General features: G+C 46.1%; 1 protein-coding gene across 1 annotated transcript; it reads right to left on the reverse strand.

The window, feature by feature from the left end:
- Positions 1-2,365: 2,365 nt before the first annotated feature.
- Positions 2,366-3,526, reverse strand: LOC132389420 (N-acetyllactosaminide beta-1,3-N-acetylglucosaminyltransferase 3-like). Its single transcript, XM_059961948.1, has one exon. It carries the CDS (start codon positions 3,524-3,526, stop codon positions 2,366-2,368), a length of 1,161 nt encoding a protein of 386 aa, XP_059817931.1.
- Between the last annotated feature and the right edge of the window lie 23,910 nt (positions 3,527-27,436).

The raw sequence follows: 27,436 nt of genomic DNA on the forward strand, positions 1-27,436 counted from the left end.
TAAAAGTATCAGCATAAATGGAACACACCTGGAGTCTGGTATTGCCACAAATAAAACACTGTTCAATAGTATCTACGTAATCTCGTAATATAAAACCAGATAAATCAAACAGGTTAGCAGAGTTTATGCAAATGTAAGTGTATAAATATGAAACCGCAAGCTTCTTCAGCTTAGCTGGTCTTACGATGGTATAGGAATGACGTCAGTTCAGTTCGTGATAATAAGTTGAGTAGAATTGAGGAGACAGAGAAAGACAGGTGATTTGTTTTCCAAGTAAGCTGATGTCGTTGATCTTTCCGTTGCCTTCCGAAGTCCTGTTAAAGTTTTGTGATCACACAAAAGTGTACCGCCTTCACGCAGTAAAGCTATCAAAGGTTAAACACACCGATAACATTCCACCGGTCACCCCTTTCCCACACTGTGATCAAAACCCAGCCTTTCGTGGGCACTGAAAATTCATCCAGTCTATTTCTTCTGCATTTCTGTCCGTGACTTCTGTGTGTCTGTCTGAAAAGCCAGTTGACCTTGAATATCTCCCAAACATGCTGAACGCCAGCTGTCCATTATATAGCCACGCCCTTCCGTAACCATGGCGACTCACAGGCTGCTCGGTTCTCTCTCTCTCTCTCTCTCTCTCTCTCTCTCTCTCTCTCTCTCTCTCTCTCTGTGTCTCTGAATCGGTGTAAACCAACTATCTCTCTTTTTAAAGGCACAGTCATATTGTATACACCTTAGTATCTCGTCACAGTCTCGTCACAATTCCAATTGTGGGATTGAGCTTAGTAGCAAAGAGGCAATGTTGCAGCTATATAGGACCCTGGTCGGAATCCTCTTGGAGTACTGTGCTCAGTTATAGTTGCCTCACTACAGGAAGGACATGGAAACCATAGAAAGGGTGCAGAGGAGATTTACAAGGATATTGTCTGAATTGGGGAGCATGCCTTACGAGAATAGGTCGAGTGAACTCGGCCTTTTCTCCTTGGAGCAATGGAGGATGAGAGGTCGCCTGATAGAGGTGTAAAAGATAATGAGAGACATTGATCGTGTGGACAGTCAGAGGCTGTCCGCAGGGCTGAAATGGCTCGCATGAGAGGGCATAGTTTAAGGTGCTTGGAAGTAAGTCCAGAGCAGATGTCAGGGGTAATTTTCTTTTTACACAGAGAGAGGTGAGTGCATAGAATGGGCTGCCGGCGGCTGTGTTGGAGGAGGAAACGATACGGTCTGTTAAGAGACTCTTGGATGGTTACATGGTGCTTAGAAAAAGAGGGCTATGGGTAAAGCTTAGGTAATTCTAAGGTAGGGACATGTTCGGCACAGCTCTGTGGGCCGAGGGCCGATATTGTGCTGTAGGTTTTCTATGTTTCTAAGACGACGGTCACTGGGTTTGTCCCACCTTCCTTTAATTTGCTGTTACTAATCAATCCCAAATGCCGATTGGCTACTAGATGATTGGTCACCGATTGCTCTATTGCACTGCCGTGAGATGCCCCTCGGACAATGAGCCTTATTGAAGTCCCCTCCTCTCCAGATTTCCGATGTCCAGGTTGGCCACTAGTCAAAGCTACCGGACTTAACTCTCAGTGATGACCGTGTCAATACCAGCAACATGACACTGGCAACCGAGTACATTGTCTTAGACACGACACCTGCCAAATCTAATGCCACTCCCCTTCGCACTACATATGGACTGTTGTCTATGTATGCATATTGATCTGTTGTCCCCACATGTTCATTGATCTCTTTCCCCCTCTGCAATGTAAATGCTCCAGTTAAACCCATCTCCTGCGTGTGTGCTTCTACTTGATATGTAGTTACACAGACACAATGCAGGCTGACATTTGAGTACAGAAGTGATGACCATAAGTTTCTCTATTCCTCCAACCCTGAGACAATTTCAGATCTTGATTCTTTGTTGTTCTCACAGTTCCATTCCAAGAGATGCTTCTGTCTCTTTCACATTTTGCAAGGGACATGTAAGCAACGGCAAGAAAAGAAATACACAGATAGAACTGTTACTAAAAATTTTATTGGTGGCTTATTATACAAATGCCCCATGTGAACATGCTGGGCCAATCTGCACGCAATGCAAAAGGACTGCTCACTTGGAATAACTTTACAATTGACTTAAATTGTGGTGCTCCTGTCTATATTGTAATGTCAATATGGGTGCATTAATAATTAGGCTGAGTGATGACACCTGGCGGCTTTTCAAACATTTGTAGAATGTAGAAAGGCACCAACTCTATGAATTAATGTATACTCCAATATAATTTAGGAATTAACCTTCTTGCATTGCATAAACAACTGATTAACACATGTGCACAAACTGCATTCCATTCCAACAGTTGCTACATTCTCTCATGACTCATGTGGTCCTTTCCGTGGATGCTGACTTCTGGGGAGCACGAACACATTTCAGATTAGCATCATGCACCACATCCCACATCAGTAGCAGTTCGAAAGGCCGAAAATGATGCACTAGCAGCAACTCACGGTAATAGCAAGGATTGAACGATTCATCAAGGGTTGAAGGAACCCTGACTCCAGCTGTCCTGAATCCGCTATGGGAGTGTGGCGCGAGTCCAGCCTTGGCCAGACACATCCCCCAAAATACATCATCAATGGGGAATAGTTCAAGGTCTTGGGCTATGTGGTAAATGATATGAGCTGTATACACAGACATAAGTATGCCCGCTCCACTAACGTATGGTGGGTACGACTTGATGGTGGTCACTATTTCTGGCACATAATACTTGCTCGACTTCTGACGTTTGGGGCCAAACCCATAAACGAGATGGCCCACAAACAGGTGTTGGTGAACCTTCATGCCTAGCAAGTAATCAACCATGTTATCGGTGTTGGCAAATACATCATCATCTCCATTGAAGAAGATGAATTTAGCACTGGGGCAAAATTCACTGATCCACTGCAGCGACTTGTATTGTTTGAGGGTGAGGTTGAAAAAGTTATCCAAGAAATCCCATTGTAGGATATCTCTGTGTTCTCTGTTTTCCATGGCTAACAGCTGATTCAATTTCCTACTTTCATTTTGGTCAGGAGAGACACCGGAGATAAAGACTCTCTTAATTAGGACCCCTTTGAATTCGCGTTCCTTGCCCCAAGTCTTCCTTACCATTTCCCGCCGATCCAGGTTGAAAGGGTGAGATTTGATCACCAGGAGCAGGAAGACATTCTGAGATCCTTCTTGATCACCACATTGGTCTGGGACATTTTGAATCATGTCAAATTTTCGACAGTGTTTATACATCAAGTAGTTTTTTATGTGCTCTTTCTCTTGATGAAATGAGGACAGGTGCAGCAATGTCCTGTTCGCGTGGCACTTTGGCTTGAGCACTGATTCAGTTGCATCAGCAGTAACAACCTTGGGCAGGTCATTGCGATGAACAGTTTCTGCAACAACATCAGTCTCTCGACATTGGTCATTATCCCAGAACATGAAGAACAATCCCAGAGTAATCACAACACCCAGCACTACTTTCTCATGGAATCGCCGATGTCTTCTCATCTTTCACCTGAAAAAATGGATTAATTCAAAGAAAACTTTACATTTCCATGATGTTTGAGAAGAATGGGAAGTTTAAACTGTAATGAAATTCACTAATGCTTTGTAATATTGACCTTAAAATGGTGGTGAGGTAAGGAATACGCAGAGCCCTACACGCTGCTGAAAGTTTAATTAACCTGAAGCATTCCATCCCAGCAGAAAAACAAATCTACCTATAGGATACCATCTCTGTCATTAAACTGAAAATCGCGTAGTTTCTTTCTGGGCATTAAAGATGTATGATTCCAAAGGCTTTATTCCACCTCGCTTCACAGCTCTCATCACTCCTCTCGGGGCTTAAACTGAGCTGGGCCAGACATAGCGCAATATAGCACAATGCAGACATTTTGGTCCATGATGTTGCACCGACCTTTTAATTTGCTCCAAGATCAGTTGATCCCTACTCTCTCAAATAGCTGTCCATTTTTCTTTCATCCATGTGTCTATCTGAAAGCCTCTTAAATCACACTGATGCATCTACCCTTATCACTACCCAGGCTGTGCATTCCATACAACCACCATTTTCTTTTTGTTAAAAAAATACTACTTCTGACAAACCCCTATACTTTTCTCTAATCACCGTAACATTATGACCCCTCATATTAGTAATTTCTGCCCTGGGAAAATGTTGTTTGCTCTCCATTCTATCGATGCCTCTTAGCAGCTTATACACCTCTATCAAATCACTGCTCCCGCCCCCCCACCACCATTGCTCTGAAGAGGAAGGTCCCAGCTCGTTCACCATTCAGGTTGAGTTCACTGGTTACTGATACTATGGAGGATGGTGTATTATTGACCATTGATTAGTAACTGAATATATGGCTGTGCAGGGAAGGTAACGTGTTAGCATAGCTACTGAAAGCATCTGATTGTCATGGTATTTCAACCTGGTCTATGTATGCCTACAATAGGAGAAACAAAGAGAAGTCTACTCAAGGAACTTGGCCTTTTGCTTCTGTATTTACCAGAGAATTGTATTCAAAGTTAAATTAGCGGTGGCCCACCCACCCTGTCATCCATTGGTCAAGCCACTTTATGAAAGGCTACAACTAAGGCATAACTAGTCCCAATGGCAAGGCTGATTCCACCCAGACATTCAGTCGTTATCAATTGTGACAAGACTGCGAAACCATCGCAGGCCCATATCTATTGAAGGAAAACGGCAGCAGCATCACCTATGGCAGGAATTTACGCTTCATGAAGAGCAGTGAACCTCGGATTCCAGGAGCCCAGAGAAAGCAGAGACAACTGATAGCAGAACAGGGCAGATAGTTAGCATGATCCACAATGTGTATGAGTAAAACCGTGGAAACCTGGAGCCCTGAAAAGACACCAGTGACTGATAGCAGTACGATGTGTACAAGCAAAGCTATTTGCACTAGAATGCAACTTGTGTCATTTTAAAATTATCAATCCTTGAATAATGCAATCTAAACAGGCCCTTCGGCTTAACTGGTCAATACCAACCACAGAATCCTCCCTGCTGGTCCCAGTTGTCTTGTTTGGCCCATAACTCTCCAAGCCTCTCCCTTCCATGTACCTGTCCAAATGCCGGTTAAATGTTGCAGTTGAACCCACTTCAACCACTTCCTCTGGTAGCTACTTCCGGGTACTCACTGTGTACAAAAGTTATCACCAAGGTCTCTTTTCAATTTTTCCCCTCTTCTCTTCCATGTGTGACCTCTCATGTTGGACTCTGCAACTCTCCAATAATGACAATCTACCATATCAATACCCCTTATGATTTTAAACTTCTGAGGTCACCTCACATTCTCCAAGGAATAAAGGTCCAGCATGGCCAACCTCTCTGTAACTGACGCCCTCTAGACCAAAAATACATCCTCCTAAATCTCTTCTGCACCCTCTCCAACTTGGCATCGTCTTTCCTATAAGGGTAATTAAATTGAAGATAATATTCCAAAAGTGGTCTTAACAACAACTTATGTACCTGCAAATAATGCCCCGCCCCTAAACTCTGCACAATAACTGATGAAGGCTAGCATGCTAAACGCTTTTTTCACCATCTTGCTTTTCAGTGAACTATGCATTTGCCAGTGCCTTGCCTTTCATTGCATAAGTCCTACTCCATTTGAATGTCTATCACCTCAGATATTATCATATTACAATTACAGCATGGAAGCTGGCCATCTCAGCCCTTCTACTCCGTGTCGAATGCTTACTCTCACCTAGTCTCACTAGCCCGCACTCAGCGCACAACCCTCCATTCCTTTCCTGCCCATATTCCTATCCAATTTTTCTTTAAATGATAATGTTTTACCTCTCTCTACCACTTCTACTGGAACCTTGTTCCACACAGCTACAACTCTCCGGGTAAAGAAGTTCCCCCTCGTGTTACCACTAAGGTTTTGCCTCCTAAGTCAAAACTCAAGTCCTTTTGCTTGAATCTCCCATACTCTCAATGGAAAAAGCCTATCCACGTCAACCCTATCTAACCCCCTCATAATTTTAAATACCTCTATCAACTCCCGCTCAAGCTTCTAAGCTCCAAAGAATGAAAACCTAACTTCTTCAACCTTTCTCTGTAACTTAGGTGCTGAAACCCAGGGAACATTCTAATAAATCTCGTCTGTACTCTCTCTATTTTGTTGACATCTTCCCTAAAATTCGCTGACCAGAACTGTACACGGTATTCCAAATTTGGCCTCAACAATATCTGTTACAATTTAAACACTACATCCCAATTCCTATACTCAATGCTCTGCTTTATAAAGGCCAGCGAACCAAAAGCTTTGTTCACCACCCTATCCACGAGATTGCACCTTCAGAGAACTATGCGTCATTATTCCTGGATCACTCTGTTCTACTGCATTCTTCAATGCCCTACCATTTTCCATGTACGTTCTATTTTGATTAGTCCTACCTAAATGTAGCACCTCACACTTATCAGCATTAAACTCCATCTTCCATCGTTCAGCCCACTCTTCTAACGGGCCTAAATCTCTCTGTAAGCTTTGAAAAACTACTTCATTATCCACAACGCCACCTAACTTAGTATCATCTGCATGCTTACTAATCCAATTTACCACCCCGTCATCCAGATCATTGATGCATATGACAAACAATATTGGACCAAGTACAGATCCCTGAGGCACACGACTAGTCACCGGCCTCCACCCTGACAATTATCCACCACTACACTCTGGCACCTCCCATCTAGCAACTGTTGAATCCATTTTACTATTCAATATTAATACCTGACGATTGAACCTTCCTAACTAACCTTCCGTGTGAAACTTTGTCAAAGGCCTCACTGAAGTCCATATAGACAACATCCACTACTTTACCCCCGTCAACATTCCCTTTAACCTCTTCGAAAAATTCAATGTTCTGTCAAACATGACCTTCCAAGCACGTCCATGTTGACTGTTCCTAATCAGACCCTGTCTATTCACATAATTATATATACCATATCTAAGATTACTTTCCATTAATTTACCCAGCACTGACGTCACAATTACAGGGCTATAATTTCTAGGTTTACTTTTAGAACCTCTTTTCAACAATGGAACCACATGAGATATACGCCAATCCTCCGGCACCACCACCTATTCTAATGATATTTGAAATATTTCCGTCCGATCCCCTGCTATTTCTACACTAACTTCCCTTAAGGTCCTAACGAATACCTGTCAGTTCCCGGAGACTTATCCACTTGTATAACCCTTAATGGAGCCGGTACTTCCTCTTCTTTAAACAGCTCAGGTATTTGTAAAGTAACGGCGATAGCGGGGTAACCCACCGACGGGAGTAACGTAAATAGACCCGTTAGTCAGGAAAGTCATCTGATTGATAAGTTTATCTATTTCCAGTAAGTGAACACGAATCTGATGGTGAAATATGTTGTACTCTTTTGGACGTGGTTGTCTCCAGTTTGTAATCTCCACGTAGTTGCCGTCCTTCATTGTAATGGCCCAATTGTGGACAAATATTTAAGATTGCAGTGTGGAGTTAAATCTGGCGAAAGGGAATGTCCTGTGTTAAAAAAGAAAAGATTATTCTAAAATCATAACTTTTCACCAGAGTACACATGTCCCATCCTGCTACTGTGTCTTTCCTATAAGCCTACAGCGATGTCTGCCCTCAGCTGTCACTGAAGTTTATAGTCTGACAGTAAATTGGTCCCAAAGTAAAGAATAATTTAATGCGAGGACACCGCCTGATCTGAACCAGGATGCGAGTCGCAGTTGCTCCCTGGAGCAGATCGATTTGTCGTGAGATACTGTATGCAATCTTTGTCGCCGTCTACTGGGGTGCAGAATTAAGCCTGGATCGAACAGCACATCTCAACCATTGGCTCGAATGAATTTTTCTGTCGTTTAGTTCCTGCGCTGTGGAGCAGGGTTTGGAGTTACGTGCTGATGAGTGTGAGTGCAGGCTTCTGTATGTGTTGTCAACTGAACATTACTCTGATTGTGTTCACTTACTGTTTGGTCCCAAGGAATTCCGGTGCTCGGATTCGCTGGAAGCAGAAGCAGGAGCTCAGCACAGAGTAAACACAGAGACTGTACTGGGTGGGCGACGTTACGATGAGTTAATACGCCCACTTGTGACTGCAGGTTTTCTACTGTTTCTTGTTATGGTCCGGAGCCCCCATTCCGGGTCTTCATTTGGACCGCGGACTCCGGACTCCTGGTCTTGTAGCAGTCCCTTCTTTGAGTCAATAAGTCAAACCTGTGGATCATTGAGGCTTGTTTGGACTCAAGGAGACGCACCTGATGCCCATCGGCTGATAGGTGGATATAAGGGGCTGTGAGACTGTCTAGTTGGGGTGGGATACAGAGAGAGAGGATGCGAATTAATCTCAGGGAATTGGGAGTGCAGAAATTGACATTAAAATGTTTGCTGGGCATGGGTGAGAGAACACAGGTCAGGGTATTTTTAGCTTAAGGGGTACAGGGTTTTTTATAGGATATGATGGATAAACAGAAATAGGGTACTAGGATGGGAAGGATAAAGTGTAGGTTAGGGTATGTGTATGTGAGCGATTGGGTGAAGGGATTTAGAATGTGAGTCCATCGCATACTCTGGAACAGAAGGATGCGGTAATGCACCGTTAAGCTGGGTGCCAACCGGCGTAAAACGAGAGAGAGAGAGAGCGAGAGAGAGCGAGAGAGAGCGAGAGAGAGCGAGAGAGGGAGAGAGGGAGAGGGAGAGAGGGAGAGAGGGAGAGGGGGAGAGGGAGAGAGAGAGAGACTGTCTGTCTGTCTAGTTGGGGGTCGTCCTGCTCTAAACCTGTTTTGTCCTGCTTCCCTGGTAGGTGCTGGTCCCGCGGTTCTGTCCGCTTTGGCCAGCTGGCGCTGTCGCGCTGTACCGCTGAGCGACCGTCCATCCCGTTTTGACCTCCTCGTCCTGTGTTGCGCTGGTCGCCCTGTTTTCCCTGTGCAGACCCGTGCGTCATGTTTGTCCTGCTGGTGCTGTTCGCCCGGTCTTCGTTCCCTTTCGCCCTGGCTTGGAGTACCCACCGCTAATCAACTAGTTCTGTGAGTCAGTCTCGGAGTCACACTGGACAATCCCCTTCCTATCCACAAGTATCTGTCAGTGATATTTAAAATTAAACTTTGAGTTCTATGGAATGCTCTGCCTCAGAAGGCAGTGTAGGCCAATTCTCTGGATGTTTTCAAGGAAGAGTTAGATAGAGCTCTTAAAGACAGCAGAGTCAAGGGATATGGGGAGAAAGCAGGAACGGGGTACTGATTGTGGATGGTCAGCCACGATCACATTGAATGGCGGTGCTGACTCGAAGGGTCCAATGGCCTACTCCTGAACCTATTGTCTATTGTCTATAAAACTGCTCCCTCTGGCACCAACAAACATTGCACTTGCAAAATCACTAAGATCACATTTCATCTCCATGGTAATGTTTGTTTGGAGACAGAACGTACCCTGTGCTAAGGAATAGGTCACGGAGTGACCCGCTGATAACGCTGTTGGTTTAGTTAATGATTATCACCAGGAGCTGACTGAGCATTAACCAGCGTGTGTTCATTACTTCCAGAACCCGTAACCCAGCCTTACTGGGACAGGGTGGTAACAGAACCTGGAGCCGCGATACACGGTAAGAAGCAGTACATACTGATATATAAACTTCACAAAGGCAGTCAGCCACTTTTATGAACACGAATGGAATTGATATCTTTGATCGACATTAGAACTGTAGCGAATCGCTTTTAAGTGAATTAATAATTCCTTTCGTCTAATTGAATGCATCGACTTCCTGTGTATTTCCCGCGGGAAACCGGGGCAGTTGACAGTGTTATTGGAATCGCCGCACTTTCAACCCAGCTCCGAATCATCAGCAAAGGCTCAGGAGCTGCGATCTTCCGCATCTCGGAACTGTCCGCAGGCTACTGCTTGCCGTCACGGGAAGACCGATCCGTCCATACTCGGGGCTTTACCGATCCCCGACCGAGGTAACTGAGGATTCGCTTTGTTTATTCCCTCACTGGCGGGATTGATACTATCTGTCCATCCTAGACGGCATTTCGGTTGGTGGTCAAAAGCATTGAACCAACCACATTGGAGATTACAGCCGGGGCGGTGGGTGGACGTGGGGGGAGGCGGTGTAAGGAGTTGATTGTTCCATTACATAGTCGGTTGGTGAGACCTGTTGTGGATCACGGTCTGCAGTGTTGTTTCCCTTCTGTCAGATGTAAGTGGGTAGGTGGGAAACCAGAGGAAGTTTTACCAGACAGCTATCTTCCCTTGCGAGTTTGTCTATGAGGAATCTGTTGTGATCTTGACTTGTGGTGTTAAATAAAACAGGGGAGACATGCCTATCTACAGTACAGTTTTTTTAAAATAACAAAGCAATGGATTGTATCTGCGGATATTTAATTTCTTTGGCATCTTGAATTCACTGTAACCAACGCAGATCAAACTGTGATCTCGGCGCATCAATCCTGCCTCTCACCTGTAACATCTCACTCATTTGTGTATCACTACACTGCAGGATTACAATATTAACTGAAAGACTCTCCTTCTGCTGAATATTGAGGACGGTCATTCCCATGACACACTAGACCCAGAGAGGGGGAGAGGAAAACATCTCGGCTGTCTTCAGCTGGCGGTGCTTGGTTTCAGACCCTCACACAACAGGAACTAATTAGTCCACGTCCCTGTCAAACTCCGCGGCTTACTTTATGTCTCATCGAAGTCCCCCCTCATTTTACCAAATTTCCGCGGATACAATCAAGTGCATTGTTATAAAAAATGTATACAAGCAGGTATACATTCCATCACCAACTACTGCTCTATTCATGATGGAATATTTCCTGCCACACCCTGAGCTCCTTCACCAACTACTGCTCTATTCATGTTGGAGTATGTCCTGCCACACCCTGGGCTCCTTCACCAACCTACTGCTCTATACATGATGGGGTATTTCCTGCCACACCATGAGCTCCATCACCAACTACTGCTCCATACATGATGGAATCTTTCCTGCCACACCCTGAGCTCCATCACCAACTACTGCTCCATACATGATGGGGTATTTCCTATCACACCCTGGTCTCCTTCCCCAACTACTGCTCTATTCATGTTGGGGTATTTCCTGTCACACCCTGGGCTCCTTCACCAACTACTGCTCTATTCATGTTGGAGTATGTCCTGCCACACCCTGGGCTCCATCACCAACTACTGCTCCATACATGATGGGGTATTTCCTGTCACACCCCGGGCTCCTTCACCAACTACTGCTCTATACATGCTGGAGTATTTCCTGTCACACCCTGGGCTCCTTCACCAACTACTGCTCTATTCATGTTGGGGTATTTCCTGTCACACCCTGAGCTCCATCACCAACTACTGCTCTATTCATGCTGGGGTATTTCCTGTCACACCCTGGGCTCCTTCACCAACTACTGCTCTATTCATGTTGGAGTATGTCCTGCCACACCCTGGGCTCCATCACCAACTACTGCTCTATTCATGTTGGGGTATTTCCTGCTACACCCTGGGCTCCTTCACCAACTACTGCTCTATACATGCTGGAGTATTTCCTGTCACACCCTGGGCTCGCAGCTTGTAACTCTTACCTCACCAGGTGTTGCTTTCAACTAAACCTCTGCTAGTTCTAGCTAACAAAAAGAAAACGATTCCTGGAAAACTCACAATGATGTCAAATATTACAGAAACTTTACTGATGTACTGTACATCATTGAGGTGGGTACACACGGGCTGGAGAGAGGTTGCACAAGATGTGAGTGAATGAGGAGATGGAGCCATGTGGGTGAGGGATCAAGGACAGTCACTGGTGGTTATTCAGCAAGACACGGGCACTGAATAAAACGTTAGAAAAAGATACTAAAATGACAAGCCTAGATCAAACAACAATGACTTTGGCTTAGGCACATTGCCCCTCCCCAAACCTTATCAAAGCGCCAAAGAAAGTATCCCATCCGGATTCAAAACGCCTTCATAAGTCTACCGCTCTATCCTTGACTGCAAGGAACTGCAGGAAAATGTGGGTACAGCTGAGGACATGACAGAAACCAAACTCCCCTCCCTGGACTGTGACTGCAAGCAGCAGCAAAGATCCTCATAACCCTCGATATTCTCTCTTCTCAGCAGGGTCGGATATTTAAAATAACATTGAAAACACATAGCACCAGGCTCCAGGAAACCGTCCAGACTGCCGTTGTAAGCACATTGAATGTTCCCCGGTGATAAGTTGGACTCTTGATCTCACAGTCTAACTCGATGTACACTGTAGTCTTCTGAGAAGCCCAGATAATTGGAAAAGGCTTATTTGTTTCATTTATTGGTGTTATAAAACCGGAATCATTGGCTGCCCTTCGGCAAGTCGGAACAGTGGCATGGATTCAACAAAAACAAACACAACGATGGCCACCCAGAACGAGAGGCCGTGAAAGATCTGGATCTCACTGCCTTGTCTGAACGGGTGAAAGATGGATCTACTCAGACAGATGGAGCAGTGTCCCGAAGGTGCGATTACTCGGTTTAACCTTCTCTGTCTGCAAGAACACAACAGGTGGAAGGGCCGCGTCCCGCGCCCTGGAATGATGTAAAACAATTGTAGACACCGGCTATCGGTCCAGGTGAAGGTTTGACCAATGCGGGGCCGGGTGACGAAGGTAAAGTTCCCAGGATAATCCCCAATGGATGAGTGCGGTCTCGGTATCACCACCCCATCTTGCTCCCAGGACCAGGGCAAGAGGGGCTGAGCGGCGGCTCATCTCAGTCGGTATGTTGTGAAGGTCCCACAACTCAGACCGACCCCGGCAGGTTCTGTCCAGCAAGCGCAGAGAGGCCGCCAGATCGGGGAAGTTAACTGGGTGCATTACCTTACATCAGACGTCCACACTCGGGACCGGCCTCGGTACTCACCGATGAGAACTTGTTTTCACGCCCGGACAGTGAACGCTCCCCCGGATTCTCGACTCTGGGGGTGATGGTCGTCTCCTAATCCGGATCCTACAGACGATCCGCCGCCGCCACCGACCCGCTTCAACATAGAACTGAAGGAAAGTCAGGACTGTAATTTATGTCATCAGAGCTGGGGGCGGAGCCTCGGAAACAAGGCCGATCTGCGGTAAAATGGGAGCGGGGAAAGGTTCACGTGACTTACACATACATGTACGTCCATGAAACCTTTGCAATTTTCGCCGTCAGCTTAGAATCTGACAACAAAACCTCCTTAAGAATATGCGAATATATCACAGATCTTGTAGCTCTGTTTAGACTGTGACGAGATCTGAAGGATTATTCTAAAGTGGACTGTTCTTTTAAACGAGAACAGCTTGTGTGCTAATTCAGCAGCAGGGTGACAGAAAGTCTGTGAGTTGCCTTGGAAACTGAAAGGCGGAGCTATATGATGGACAGCTCGTGTTCAGCACTTGGAGATATGTACAAGGTCAGTTGACTTTTTAATCAGACACACACCGGAGACACACAAGACACACCACAGGAGACACACGACTCCTGAGGCAAGGAGGACACTGGTGAGCTTTGTGTGCCCACGACAAGGGTGGGGTTTTTGCTCACAGTGTGGACAGAGGGATAACCAGTGGAAAGCTATTGGTGTGTTTAACCCTGGTCTGGGTTTGATAACTTCATCACAGAAGACGGAATCCCCTTTTCTGTGGTCAGAAGTTGTTGACTTTTAAATAAGTTTCGGAAACAGGAGGACGGCGTAGAGGATCGGCATCGGCATTGGAGACAAACCAACACTCTAACTCTCTCTCTCCAACTCTACACAAACCAAATTCCAGAACTGAACTGATGACTTACCATCCCACCGTGAGACTGTATCAACCAATCACCTGAGCTGGGGAACTTTATTTGCTCACCTATATATGTGCATAAACTCTGCCATCCTGTTTACTTTATCTCGTTTTATATTACTTTATTCACGTAGTTACTAATAAAATAGAGTTTATAACGGCAGACTCAGACTCCGTGTGTGCCCATTTCTGCTGGCTCTTTAACCCGTTCGGGGGTACGTAACAGGCGCTCAAAACCAAAGGGAGCATTCCAAGTTCCGGCTCATCGACCTCTTCAATACCGGCTGCCTCCCGTCTGAGGTGTCTGACTTTGTCTGACTCGGTGGAGAAGGAATCCAGTCTTTTCAGACAGATGGATTTGGTTCAATGAATAAAGGGTTAACGTAGGTGCGAGTGGAAATTGAGGATTCTCACGTATTTGTGTTGGACGGTGTTCTGAAAGTTGGTGATGTGAATCTTACTGGAAATATGGAGAAAGGGGCTGTTTCTGGATTTTTGAATAAAAATTTTGGCAGGTTTTAGACCGGTTTCTCGACCTTTGACCCTGCTTGCAGGACTTGCTTGGCCTGTAAAAGTATGTGAATCTCTGTTGAATTTTGTTTCCGCAGGAAGAAGTAAACAACTTCAAGGTTATGGAGTTGTTTTTCACGATTGTAATGAGGAGAGAAAGGATTGTTTTGGTTTTGACAGACCACCTGACTGGGTAACTATGGAGACGAGTCGAGCTAAAAGTCGAAAGAACAGAATGGATGGGCTGTTTGGGAATTTTTATAACGTATACACGGTCTTCGTAAGCTTAGTAATGGTACTGGGTTTGGTAAATATTAAGTTGGCACCTATCCAGGGTGTAGTTTATTCAACAATACAGCTAATAAGCGAGCTTGTGTCTGACGACCCACGCACAGATACTGATGTGAATCTCACATGCGCAGTAGCCCGAATCATGTCTAAAAAAGCTGCTGATGCCGTTAGCATGGACAGGGGTTTAATTTATGAGAATTTGTCAGAGACTTTTCTGCCTTCCCTGTTGCATGAGGATGTGGGTAATAAGGATGGTAGGAAAGGTTTGTCCTTGTCCAGGTATGAATTTATAGCGGAACAAAGTCGAGATTCTGAAATTGCTGCGTTAAAGGAGACAGCTCTCACCGAAGATGAGGCTCAGAGAGAGTCAGCAGGATATTATCTGAAGGATGGAGTGTTACTGAGGAAGTGGAGATCACCTACTGTGCCTGCAAGTGAGAATTGGGCCATTGAACATCAAGTTGTGGTCCCAAAAGTTTACAGGGCTGAGATTTTAAACATGGCTCATAGTATGCATTTAGGTGGACACATCGGAGTGAGAAAAACAGTAAACAGGGTTATGAAGGAATTCTACTGGTCTAATTTAAGGAAGGATGTTGTGAACTTTTGCAGGACTTGCCATAGCTGACAGGTTGCGGGAAAACATAATCAGGTGATCCCAGCGTCACCACTTAGACCAATACCTGCTTTTGGTGAAACTTTTTCTGGGATCATAGTGGATTGTGTTGGCCCTTTGCCAAGGACTGTCGCTGGTTATGAGTATTTGTTAACCATCATGTGTGCGATATCTAGGTTCCATGAAGCGGTACCTCTCAGGAACCTCAAGGCCAAGACTGTGGTAAAAGCACTTATCAAATTTCACACACTGGAATGTCTACCTAAAGAAATCCAATCTGGAGTAACATACTTCGAAAACATTCCAGGGGATAGTTAACGAATTGAGATTTAATCACATTGTGTCACCTTTGACCCTACTCAGAGAGCAATGGTCAGATCAGAATGTGAGGAGGTGTGTGCTCAGTTTCGATTCCGAATTGAGAGACAGACTTAACAAGGCTTGTGACCTTGTGAAACAGAATTTACAGCACTCTCAGATAAACATGAAACAGGGGTATGACAGAAGAGCGAGGGAGCAGCGATATCGTGCTGGAGAACGGGTACTGATGCTGTTCCCCATCCTTACCAACCCCTTCAAGCGAGATTTAGTGGACCATATGAAATAATTAAGAAAATTGATTCTATAAATTATGTTATTAGGACTCCTGACCGGTGAGAGGCTACCCAGCTCGTCCACGTAAATATGATCAAACGTTATCATGACCCCGAACCTGCACCTGCGAGTACGGTCGGTGTGTTTAACCCCGGTCTGGAGTTGATAACTCCACCACAGAAGATGGCATCCCCTTTTCTGTGGTCACAAGCTGGTGACTTTAAATAAGTTTCGGAAGCAAGGAGGACGACGTGGAGGATCGGCATCGGCATTGGAAGATAAACCAACTCTCTCTCTCTCTCTCTCCAGCTCTACTCAAACCAAATTCCAGAACTGAACTGATTACTTACCATCCAACCGTCAGACTGTATCACCCAGTCACCTGAGCTGGGGAAGCTTGGGCACACACACACACACACACTCACTCACACACACACACACACACACACACACACACACACACACACACACTCACTCACTCACTCACTCACTCACTCACTCACTCACTCACTTACTCATATACATATATATATAGATAGATAGGTATACGCACATATATAATCTGCTAACCTATTTACTTTATCGCGTTCTATATTACTTTATTCACGTAGTTACTAATTAAATAGAGTTTATAACGGAAGACTCAGACTCCAGATGGTTCTGCTGGTTCTTTTTAACCCTGCCGGGTGATTGACTGGGTGAAGGAGGAGGTTAAACGCCAGAGTGGAAACACAGAGAGTGAAGCCGGTAAAAGGAGCTTCCTGAAAACATTGCACTATCTGTTTGAGTCTCAGAATCGTGGACTGGCTCAGGCCGCACTGGGATCTGTGGAAACACCTCCATTCAGTGGAATCACACTGACCCCGATTGACTGCGCGGTCCTGTCTCATGTCATCGGACTCTGTGATAGAATATAACACCTCGACCTGGGAAACTGCCTCATTCAGTGTGAAGGAATCCAGCGGCTGGGACCCGGGCTGCACAAGTGCCAGGAGTTGAGGTAACTTGATTTGCCTCTTCCTTTGAACTGTGAAACCGTTCCATTGTGTTGCTTCAATGTAAAAGAATTTCGGTAAAACTGTAGAAAATCAGATTAAGAAGAATTGTGACAAATGCCCAGGGGATTGGTCAGTAAATCCCCAAGGCGAGAGGGTTCTGTGGTTCTTTGAGAAGGGATGTTGGAGACTTCATCAGATCAGTGAACAACGGCCATTGGTTTAATGGTAGTAAATCACAGGAATTGCCGTGCTACTCACTGCCTGTGACAAGTCCATTGACAATGTTCCTTCTCACTGTTACTGACACCCGGACCAAGACTGACTGCAGCAGGTGGGTCAGAGCATCACACCCCCTTCCGGTGAGGGACAAGAGACCGTCAGCAGACTGTCCCAGTGAGAAGGAAAGAAATACCATTGTGAGATTGTCCTCCCTGCCCTTCCCCGTGTGTGACTATCACCATCAGCCCACCTGAGTGACTTTGCTCACTCCCAGATACCCAGAACACATGGGCGTATCTCCTCTCCCGATTGTGGGCCTTAGGTCACACACACCCCTCCCGAAAATCTGTTTCTGCGTCATCTCGTCTGTTGGATTATCTTTTGCCATCGGTACACTGCTGTGGGTCCGCTCTTCCCCATCCCGCTTCTTCCTGCGGGATCTCTTTTCCCCATCCCCTTGCTCCTCTGTGGTCTCTCTTCCACTTCCTCCTTTGGGATCTCTCTTCCCCATCCCCCTTCTTGCTTTGGGATATCTCTTCCCCATCTCTTTTCTCCTGCGGGATCTCTCTTCCCCATCTCCCTTCCTCCGCTGGGATCTCTCTTCCCCATCTCCCTTCCTCATGTGGAATATCTTGTCAGCATTCCCATCCCAAGTTCTTGTTCTATCTTCCCCTATCTTTTCCTCAGATGGAGTCTTTTCCACCTCATCCCATCGACCGTTCCACATTCATAAATCTTCCTCACCGTGGGCCTGCCCCTTTGAACCTTTCACATCAGGAACACTTTTGTAACCATCGGGGAATGAGACAGAACATGAGGAGTTTATAAAATCACATTTGCCGACTAAATTGCTGCATTTGGTGAATAACCTGGCCCTGGACAGTGAGGGACATTGACAGTGATGGGAACTCCTATTATTGAATTATTGAAGTGTTTAACATCTTGAACTATCCGAGTGAGAGAAATTCCCTCCGACGAACGGTTTGAATCACTTTGTTCTTCAATTTGTCTGTTTGTGTTTAGATTTGGGAAGAAAGGACTGGAAGATTCAGGAGTGAAACTAGTGTTTGCGGCTCTTAGGAACCCGGAGTGTAAAATACAGAAACTGGGTTAAGTACCAGGCTGTGGGAGATTGTGTTTACGGTGACCTTCAGTTCCATAGTAACAAGCTGAAAACACTGCGACGGCCTCTGAGAAGATCTTAGATAGTCTGTTCATTAATCAGTTGAATAATTGACTTGAGCGGATATTTCGCTGCGCTGATGAACTGCTCTCTGAACTTGGACTGAGATACTCCATAAATAAACGTGTTTGTGCAGCAACTTAAAATCACCAGCATGATTCCAGAATGTAGAAATATGTATTCCGAATCGTTGTAATTATTCTGATCCAATCCGGCGATGGTGTAATAAAGGAATTCGGCAACATTCACCGACCACAGGATGATGAAGCTTCCGGAGATGGAGAGAAGTAAGATCACAGACCTCCTTCTGCTCTCCATCTCCGGGTCACTGCAGTTCTCCGCCTTGCTCTGACCCCTCAGCCCCTTACGGACGCGACTCGTCACTAAAATGTGTCTGACTGTCAGAGCGTTGAACAGTAGTATTAACACGAACGGGAGTAATGGCGTTAGAACTGTGGCAAACCAGTCATATCCCACCCACCCGGGATCCGTATAGTAGCCCGCCTTTATGAGACAGTCCCAGGGTATATTGTCAATCACTTTCACAGAGTGATATATGAAGAATTCGGGCACATTTTTAACACAGATCAGAACGCCGGTTGTCAGAACCACAGCCGCAGTTTTCCCGGTGCAATACTTCGCTTTCCGCTTCTGACAACAGATGGCGACAAACCGATCAAATGTAAACATGACGGTGAACCAGACAGAGCAGTCAGTGGCTGCCTGTCCCAGGGAACCGATCACACTGCATACGGGGGTGATGTCCAGGAAAGTCCCGGGGAAGTAATAATAACTGATCCGCCAAAATATGACATCAAAGATGATGGTCAGTAGATCGCCCGTTGCCATGGCCACCAGGTAGCGCGTGGTGCTGATGGAGATGCCGCACTTTCCCCGGGACAGGATCACAATCGCCACTAAATTCACTGGGGGAACAGCAAACAGAATGAGTGAATTACTGTCTCACCGATCAGTGGGTCTCAGGGCAGAGACAAGCTGGAAATTGAGAACCAACAAACTGTGCAGAAAACTCATATCTGGGGGTTTAAAAGGAATAATGTGGGAATCTCAGATACCTCTCACGAATGCAAGCGGGATGAACGGAGAAAGTACTCGATACTGGAAAAGGAACAGGGTTTGGGAAGGAGGCGTTATCAGCGGATCGCCGAGAGCGCTTGAGAGAAATCAATATAAATCTCCCCCCGTCAGGTTTTGGACTGATGTGTAAAACCTGGGTACCTCGGCAACTTTCTCAGCGATGCTGATTACCGCGTTCCTGTCACCTATGTCCTGGCACTCTCACTGTGCAGCGAAGTTCCGCTCCCTCCACCTCGGTCCATCTACAAAGTTCAAAGCAAATTCATTTCTACCGTTCCAATGCCTGCGTCTCCTTCTTGACGCCCCGTTTATCACCCGCACACAGCACCCGCCCCCCACCTCCGCTTGGATGGGTTCTTTTAAATTCCGTAACTACCCTTGGCCGGGGTTCCTTCACCCCCTCTCAACGAATCCGATCAGAAAGTTTCAATTTTCGTTTTTGGGGTTTATGCTTGACCCGCTGAACTGTAAAGTATTTTGCACGCTCGTACTTATATCATCAAAGACAGTGTCGGTACTCCAAAAGATCTGTCTCTTTTGGGGTCGCTCCGAATTACTTCAACATTATTCTAAATGTTTCAAAGCATATTGTACAAGAACGGAGTATCGCGTGCACCTTACCCCATCTGACCCCTAACGGACGCCGCTGGGCTTGCTCTTAACTCCTGCTTCACTTCACGGATAACAGGGCGTGATAATAAACCATGGTACAAAACACGCACACAGGCCCTTACTTGACTTGTATTCGGAGTCTGACTTACAAATGTAATCGAATTCTCTCCCCTGAATCTCAAAGTCCATTCGCTTTCCGCGTTCCCTTCAAATTTGCAGGTAATTCTTTAATCAGAGCACAATACCTTGAATTTTGAATTTAAAGCACGTTGCTCTAATGAAACGGTATAAAAGCAAATAACCGTAAAGGTGGCGAGCGCGCTGTGTTATCGGGGTTTACTTGACAGCGACTTTGCATTGATAAATCACAACTGCCTGCTATGAATCTACAAAATGAATCCATCTACCCGATCTTCCTCTCTACGGCCGCTTCTGCTGCGGTTTACTACGAGCAGAAGCCATCGATTAAAAAGTAAGGGAACTTCTGAACGAACACAGAGATTGGTCGCAATGTCTCCACCGCACTCTCTGACAATCCGACATCACAGCGCTGTCGGTCACTGAACGAGTCCACGGACCGCGCACACAAAACTTAAAATGTTAATTTGCTTGTGTTCTTACCAGGGACACCGATCACGGCAATGACCAAGTACCATATCTTCCTCACACGGTAAAAGGTTTCAAGCATGCTGTCTGAGATTCACCCTGTCTTCTAGCTGTCCGTGATCTCGCTGGAGAAACTCTGAGCTGACGAATCTCCACGCTCATTCATTTATACTCGCTCCATCACACGGGGCTGAAGTGTTTTCGAAAAACTGAGGTTAAAATAATCATGATGTCATTCAAGTAAACTCCCAGTTGTGATGAGTTATTAATAGCTTGACACGAAATTGCAAAATCTCAAAGATGAAGAAATGACGATTGGAGAAGTCAGTGAATGTTGTTGTGAAACAATCTCAGACCCATCTCTCGGTTTCATGATTGTTATTGTTGATCTTGTCCATTCCGAGGATCCATGGACTTTGACACCATAGACCAATGTTATACTGTCAATGGGCTGCTCTGTTTCACTTTGGGAATTGTCTCGGTTATAGATCATGCAATAGAAATATAAAATAAGGAATAAGATGTCTGAACGTTCCTGTAACATAGTGCAGAACCTTAAACTAATATCACATTCAGGCTCACGGAGATATTTTATGCACGTAAACGTTTAATCAATTTTACTGCAAAACGCACAATATTATGGAGGAACCAAACAGTTTAGAAGGCATCTTTGGAAATTATTAATCTGTCGACCTTTCTGGTCAAGACATTTCTTCAAATTAATTAACACTTGGTCGTACCTCACCTCCATCAACAGAAGCGAGATTTCCCAGTGGCAAACAATTTTCTTTCCGATCCCCGTTCACGGCACGATATGTCGACCTGTGGCTTGCTCTTGTGCCACAATGAGGCTACTCTCAGGCCGGGTGTGCTACACCTCGAATTCCGTCCAGGTAGCCTGCAATCTCATGGCAAGAACATCGATTTCCGTTGAGTTCCTGTATTTTCCCCTCTTTCTACTCCCCAGTTCGTTCTCTTAACTCTCCGGCTGATCTGCCTATCGCCTTCCCATGATGCCCCTCTTCCTCCCCTTTTCCTTGGATCCACTCTCCTCTCCTATCAGCTTCCTTCTTATGCAGCCCTTTGCCTTGTTCACCTATCATCACCCAGACTGTTATTTCGTCAACCTGGCAACACCCATTCCCTTCTAGCTTATCCTTCCCTCTCCCCGAGGTTCTTATTCTGCCATCTTCCTCCTTCCTTTCTACCCCCTGATGAAGGGCCTTGGCCCGAAACGTCGTTTGTTTGTTCATTTCCATAGATGCTGCCTGACCTGCGGAGATACACCCAGCGTTTTATATGTCAATACAATTGATATAAATGCAGTCTTTCGTGTAGTAAACCAGCGGCCACCAATGCTCGCACCGGTATGAAAAAAGTAATTCAACCGCCGTACACATGACCCTCGAATTTGTGAATATGTTTAAACCGACATAGCATCTGCATTCATTACATTTGTAACAACAATTGTTTGGCAGATGCGCTAAATTGCTAGCGTTGTTGATAGTCTTGTAGACAATGGCGTTCACTTCCATTGTAAACACAGCACTACATTGTTTATTCTGTTTTAAGTTTCCTAATATGCCGCCTCGTTTATGTATTGAATGGTCTGAACAGAATGGCTCATGAGAAAAGCCCTTCACTCAATGGGTCGTCGGTTGTTGAATTAAATTAGTCATTTTGTCAGCTAGTCAGCGAAGGGCAGACAGGGGTCAATACTGAGGTACGAGGTTACCTTCCATGGGTGAGTGAGTATGGCTGGGATATTCACAAAGAGTGACCGGGTTCTCGGGAGAGCTGATGTGGACACGAAGAAAGAAATGGAAGTCCAAACATCAATAAAGGTATGGAAGCAGATTTACAATGGGGCATCCAATACGTTCTGAACAGATGCCCTCACGGACGGGAAAAGTCATGATACAATAATATATAATAGTAGCCTGATTTTCTGCTCCCCGTGAGTGATGGACGTGATTGCTGTGGAGCCGCTGCACAAGTGTTTCAACAGGAAATTGCCGAACGTGGAACATTTCCGATATCGGCGGAGAATCCGTCATTCTCTCCTTGAAGCGGAGGACCAGGGGGTGTTTCACACAGAAGCTAAACTATTATTAACGACATACAGTGGCTTGCAAAAGTCTGGGGCACCACTGGTCAAAATTTATGTTACTGTGAATATTTAAGTGAAGAGAAGTTGAAATGTTCTCCAGAAGTCATAAAGGTAAAGATGAAACTTTTTTCCCAACATTTTAAGCAAGTTAATTATATTATTTTTCTTTTGTACAATTTAGGGTGAAAGATTGGAAAGGAGTACCATTCAAAAGTTTGGACAGCGCAAGAGATTTGAGCTCTGAGATAACTTTGACCACGGTCTCAGACCTTAATTAGCTTGTTAGGGCTGTGCCCTGCCGACCGGGCATACTGCACTTTCAGGGTTCACAATGATGTCTCCACTACATTGGAAAATAAAACACAACCTGGATTTGATCGGACTGCGAGCATGGTTGATCCTGAGCTCATCACAATTTAAAGCTTAATCCACTTATATTTGGACTTCTTTCCTCTGTCTGGGCCTTCTCCACTGCCATCGTAGACTTAACATAAGTGAGGAGAACAGCATCTCATCTTCCAACTGGACACCTCACAACGATAGGGAACACACTGCTGTTTTGTTTATTATTCCGGCTGAATCATCTTTCGTTGTTACTCCGATGATGCCCATGACTCCTTCCTGCCCCGGTACCATATAATCCTAAATAACGGCCAGTATTTCGCATAAAGTTCCATGGTCTAATTGATCTTTCACCGCCCTGTCATCTCCATGCTGAAAATTGGCACAATTGCACCCTTGACTCAATCCTGTGGGTTAGTGTTAACGGGGTTTCACTTTCTACACACACTGCTACTTTGGGCTAGGAATAACGATGATAGCAGAACCAGGACATGGAACTGGGAACTAGGAGCCTGGGCGTGGACTCCGAGCCAGAGACTGGACAAGGACCCATAACCTGGGTCTTGACTCGGGGTCGGACTCCAGAAACAGGCGAGGACATAACGAGGCTACAGGACGAGGAGAGGCAACCGGACTGGACGACAAACTCATGGACAGGACAAGGGAACCCCAGCACAGGACGAGAGAACCCCAGTGCCGGGCTGGGCAAGTTACTCCTGGTCTGGGCGAGGCACATGACAAGACGAGAACACAAAGCCGTGGCTTGGACAGGAGAAGGATCTTGAACGTGACTGGGACTGGACGAGACACCGAATCCTTGACTTGGTCGAGGAAGAGACAGGAACGCAGACCATGGGTTGTGTGAGAGACAGGAACGCAGAGCCTGGGTCGAGGAAGAGACAGGAACGCAGAACCTGGGTCGAGGAAGAGACAGGAACGCAGAGCCTGGGTCGAGGGAGAGACAGGAACGCAGAGCCTGGGTCGAGGAAGAGACAGGAACGCAGAGCCTGGGTCGAGGAAGAGACAGGAACGCAGAGCCTGGGTTGTGTGAGAGACAGAAACGCAGAGCCTGGGCCGAGGAAGAGACAGGAACGCAGAACCTGGGTTGAGGAAGAGACAGGAACGCATAACCTGGGTCGAGGAAGAGACAGGAACACAGAGCCTGGGTCGAGCGACAGACACAAACATGGAAAACAAGAGCCGGGACCCCTCCTTGGGTACAGTACGTAGGGCCGGGACACATTACACAGAACACTGAAAACAACGAGAAAGGTTCCAAAGCTAGGTAGCGGCAAAACGGCCGGACCCACCTTGCGGAGGCGTGAACTTAAAGAGACAGTTCCAAACAGGGCGAGGCTCCAGACACAGGGAAGGCGAGGCAAAGTTCCAGGCAGAGGCAAAGCTAGACGAGGAAAGGCTCCAGGCAGATGCAATAGACAATAGACAATGGACAATAGGTGTAGGCCACTCTGCCCTTCTAGCCAGCACCAGCATTCACTGTGATTATGGCTGATCATACACAATCAGTACCCCGTTCCTGCCCTCTCCCCATATACCTTGACCCCGCTATCTATAAGAGCTCTATCGAACTCTCTCCCTTGAATGCATCCAGAGACTTGGCCTCCACTGCCTTCTGGGGCAGAGCATTTCACATATCCACCACTCTCTGGGTGAAAAAGTTTTTTCCGCATCTCAGTTCTAAATGGCCTACCCCTTATTCTTAAACTGTGGCCTCTAATTCTGGACTCACCCATCGTCGGCAACATGCTTCCTTCCTCCAGTGTGTCCAATCCCTTAATAATATTATTAAGGCAAGACAAGGCGACGCGAAGCAAGGCTCCAGGCACAGTTTGCAGGGCAGGGCTTCAAGCGTAGGGAAGGAAGGGAACAGTCCAGCCTCAGGGTAACGGCAATGATGGCCTGACTTACCCAATGGAGGCAAGGACCAGGAGGGACAGATCCCACCGTAGGGTAACGACACGGACGTCCTGACTTACCCCACGGAGGCGACGACAGGATACCGACAGCACGAAACCCACACAGAGGCAAGGACAGGATATTGACGACAGGAACCCCACAGAGAAAAGGACAGGATACTGACAAGAAGAAACAGACACCAGCCTCGAACCCAGGGCCACTTAAAATCTCGGCCACAAGACGAGAATCAGGTACATCGGATTAAGCCCAAATGAGACAAGGGACAGCCGGAAGATGCGGAGTCTGGAGTCCACGGACCGTGATGTGAGCCGGAACGCGAATTTCACGGACAGGACCATGACAGTTACAAAGTAGCGGGGCAGCGTTTTTTGAGGTAATCTGAATTCGTTTACCAGAATTTGATCAGGATTGGTCGTTGTCTCCCTATCCAGATACTCCTGACATACTGCGAGGCTGCTTAGCGTCACTAGGTGCTCAAAGGTTTATAGGTTGAAAGGTCCAATTCAATTCAAAGAATTGTATGCAATATACATCCTGAAATGCATTTCCTTCTCCAACATCCACGAAAACAGAGAAGTGCCCCAAAGAGTGAATGACGATTAAACGTGAGAACTCCAAGTCCACCCTCCCCAGCTCCCCTCTCCCCGAGTGCGGCAGCGAGCAACAATCCCGGCAAAATGCGTCAACACCACCACCGAGCACAAACGTGAGGTCGGCAACAGCAAAGACACAGACTTGCAGTGACCCCAAAGACTTCACGTTACATCCGGCATTCGACAAACCACAGGGTCTCTCTCCCCCTAATAAGGGAGAGGGATGAGTCCCCCATTTTCACGGCGAGTGGGAGACATAACAGCAACCGAAATCCGTGCCCGAAGGCAGTAAAGCTCTCGGGTCTTCTGGCCCACAGGAAAAGTGTTTCCGGCCTCACCGGTGACACACGGGTCTCCTGCCGTGACGCCGACCCTCGACCCGGCCATCTCCAGAGCCCCGAGATCTCAGGCTTCCAAGTGCGGCCGAGACTCTCAGGCCGAACCCTGGGCATATCGGATACCGGACAGTTCCGATACTCCAGTCCCATTCCCGCAAAGAACCCAAGTCAGCGTGTAACTCCAGGTCAAGGTCTTCGAAAGAACCCTGAGAAGGAAAATGAAAACATGACAGGTGGTAATGGAGCTGTTTCCGAAGATGCGTGCAAAGGAGTCGTTTAGTGGCATCTTAGCTCTGCCACTACAGCAGTCCAACTTGTTTCCGATCTGTGACCACTCTCCGTCTGAGGGAAAAATACACATTTCCCACCCGGTCACGGAGTTCTTCATAATAACACATGTCGGGCAAACTAATTTAGACGACAGCCTTCCCAGCAAAAAAAAAAAATGGCTGCCTATCGTTAGCTGATATTCGTGTCTCTCTGAGCCACAGTTTTCTGTTCTTGTTCAGTACTGGGTCCTATTCTACAACCCAGTTATCATCTGGCATCTCAGAATTGTTCCCCAAAATGCCATAACCTTGGACCAAGTATTCTCACCTCTTCCTCTCCACAAGCCTCACTCAGCCCCGCAGAGTTGTTCTCATTTAAGCCCATTAGGATATCGGCTACGTTCTGGAGAGTCGCAGCAGAATTTTCCCTTGCCATTTTGAATCCGCCACTGCAAACCACTTTTCGAATATGAATACCGGCGAAAATTATTAATTGATGTCTCTACGATACATTCTTTCTCGCCGTCTATTTGCCTCTATTGCTCCTCTTGCTCCAAGCACTTTCTACGACAGGTCGATTGGCCTCAGTATGTTCAGTGTCTGATTGTCGCTGAAACCAGTTTTAACCAAGTTGACCAGTGAACTGTCTTGCTCAGCTCTCTCCATTCTCATTCAATATTGAATATTCCTCTAAAATTTTAAATACACTTGACAGACCACTCTGACATATAACCCTGGAATTCTCCTCTGAGGCGAAAGTTTCGAGAGATTTGAAAGTTTTATCAACTTCTGCATTCAAAATACCATCCTGAATTGTTCTCGAATTTCAAATCTAGACAGACCTCCCCTCTTATCGGTGCATTAACATACCGCGTCAGAAAAACAGCAATTCAATAACACAATGAACTCACTGCCCTGTAATCCATTAGCCACATGGTTCTGTCACTCAATACTTGGGAAATAAAAGTCCCCTGTACCTGTAACATCAATCTCAGAACTTGCCTGTTTTGTATTGTAATTGAGAAGAAGGTAACGCAAAGTCTCAGAGTGGAGACTTCGCTGGTCATGGTGAATGAAAGAAAATAAAGAAGCTGTGATAAAGATGTGGATGATTACTCATGGGACAATGTGAAGCAAGGAGGGTAAACGAAACCAGAGAGAAAGGATGCTTAATTGAGAATTGGGTAGAATGGCGGCAGCAAACTGAAGTAAAGCGGGACCGATTACAAGAAGCAATAATGCTTTCCATGATGTGGAGACACTTCTTGAAGAGAAACTGACACCGTAAG

This window comes from Hypanus sabinus, unplaced genomic scaffold, assembly GCF_030144855.1.
Source record: "Hypanus sabinus isolate sHypSab1 unplaced genomic scaffold, sHypSab1.hap1 scaffold_563, whole genome shotgun sequence".
Classification (NCBI taxonomy): domain Eukaryota; kingdom Metazoa; phylum Chordata; class Chondrichthyes; order Myliobatiformes; family Dasyatidae; genus Hypanus; species Hypanus sabinus.

Bases quoted from the DNA above. Each gene is read 5' to 3' on its own strand.
- LOC132389420 (XM_059961948.1), bottom strand. From the start codon at position 3,526: ATGAGAAGACATCGGCGATTCCATGAGAAAGTAGTGCTGGGTGTTGTG.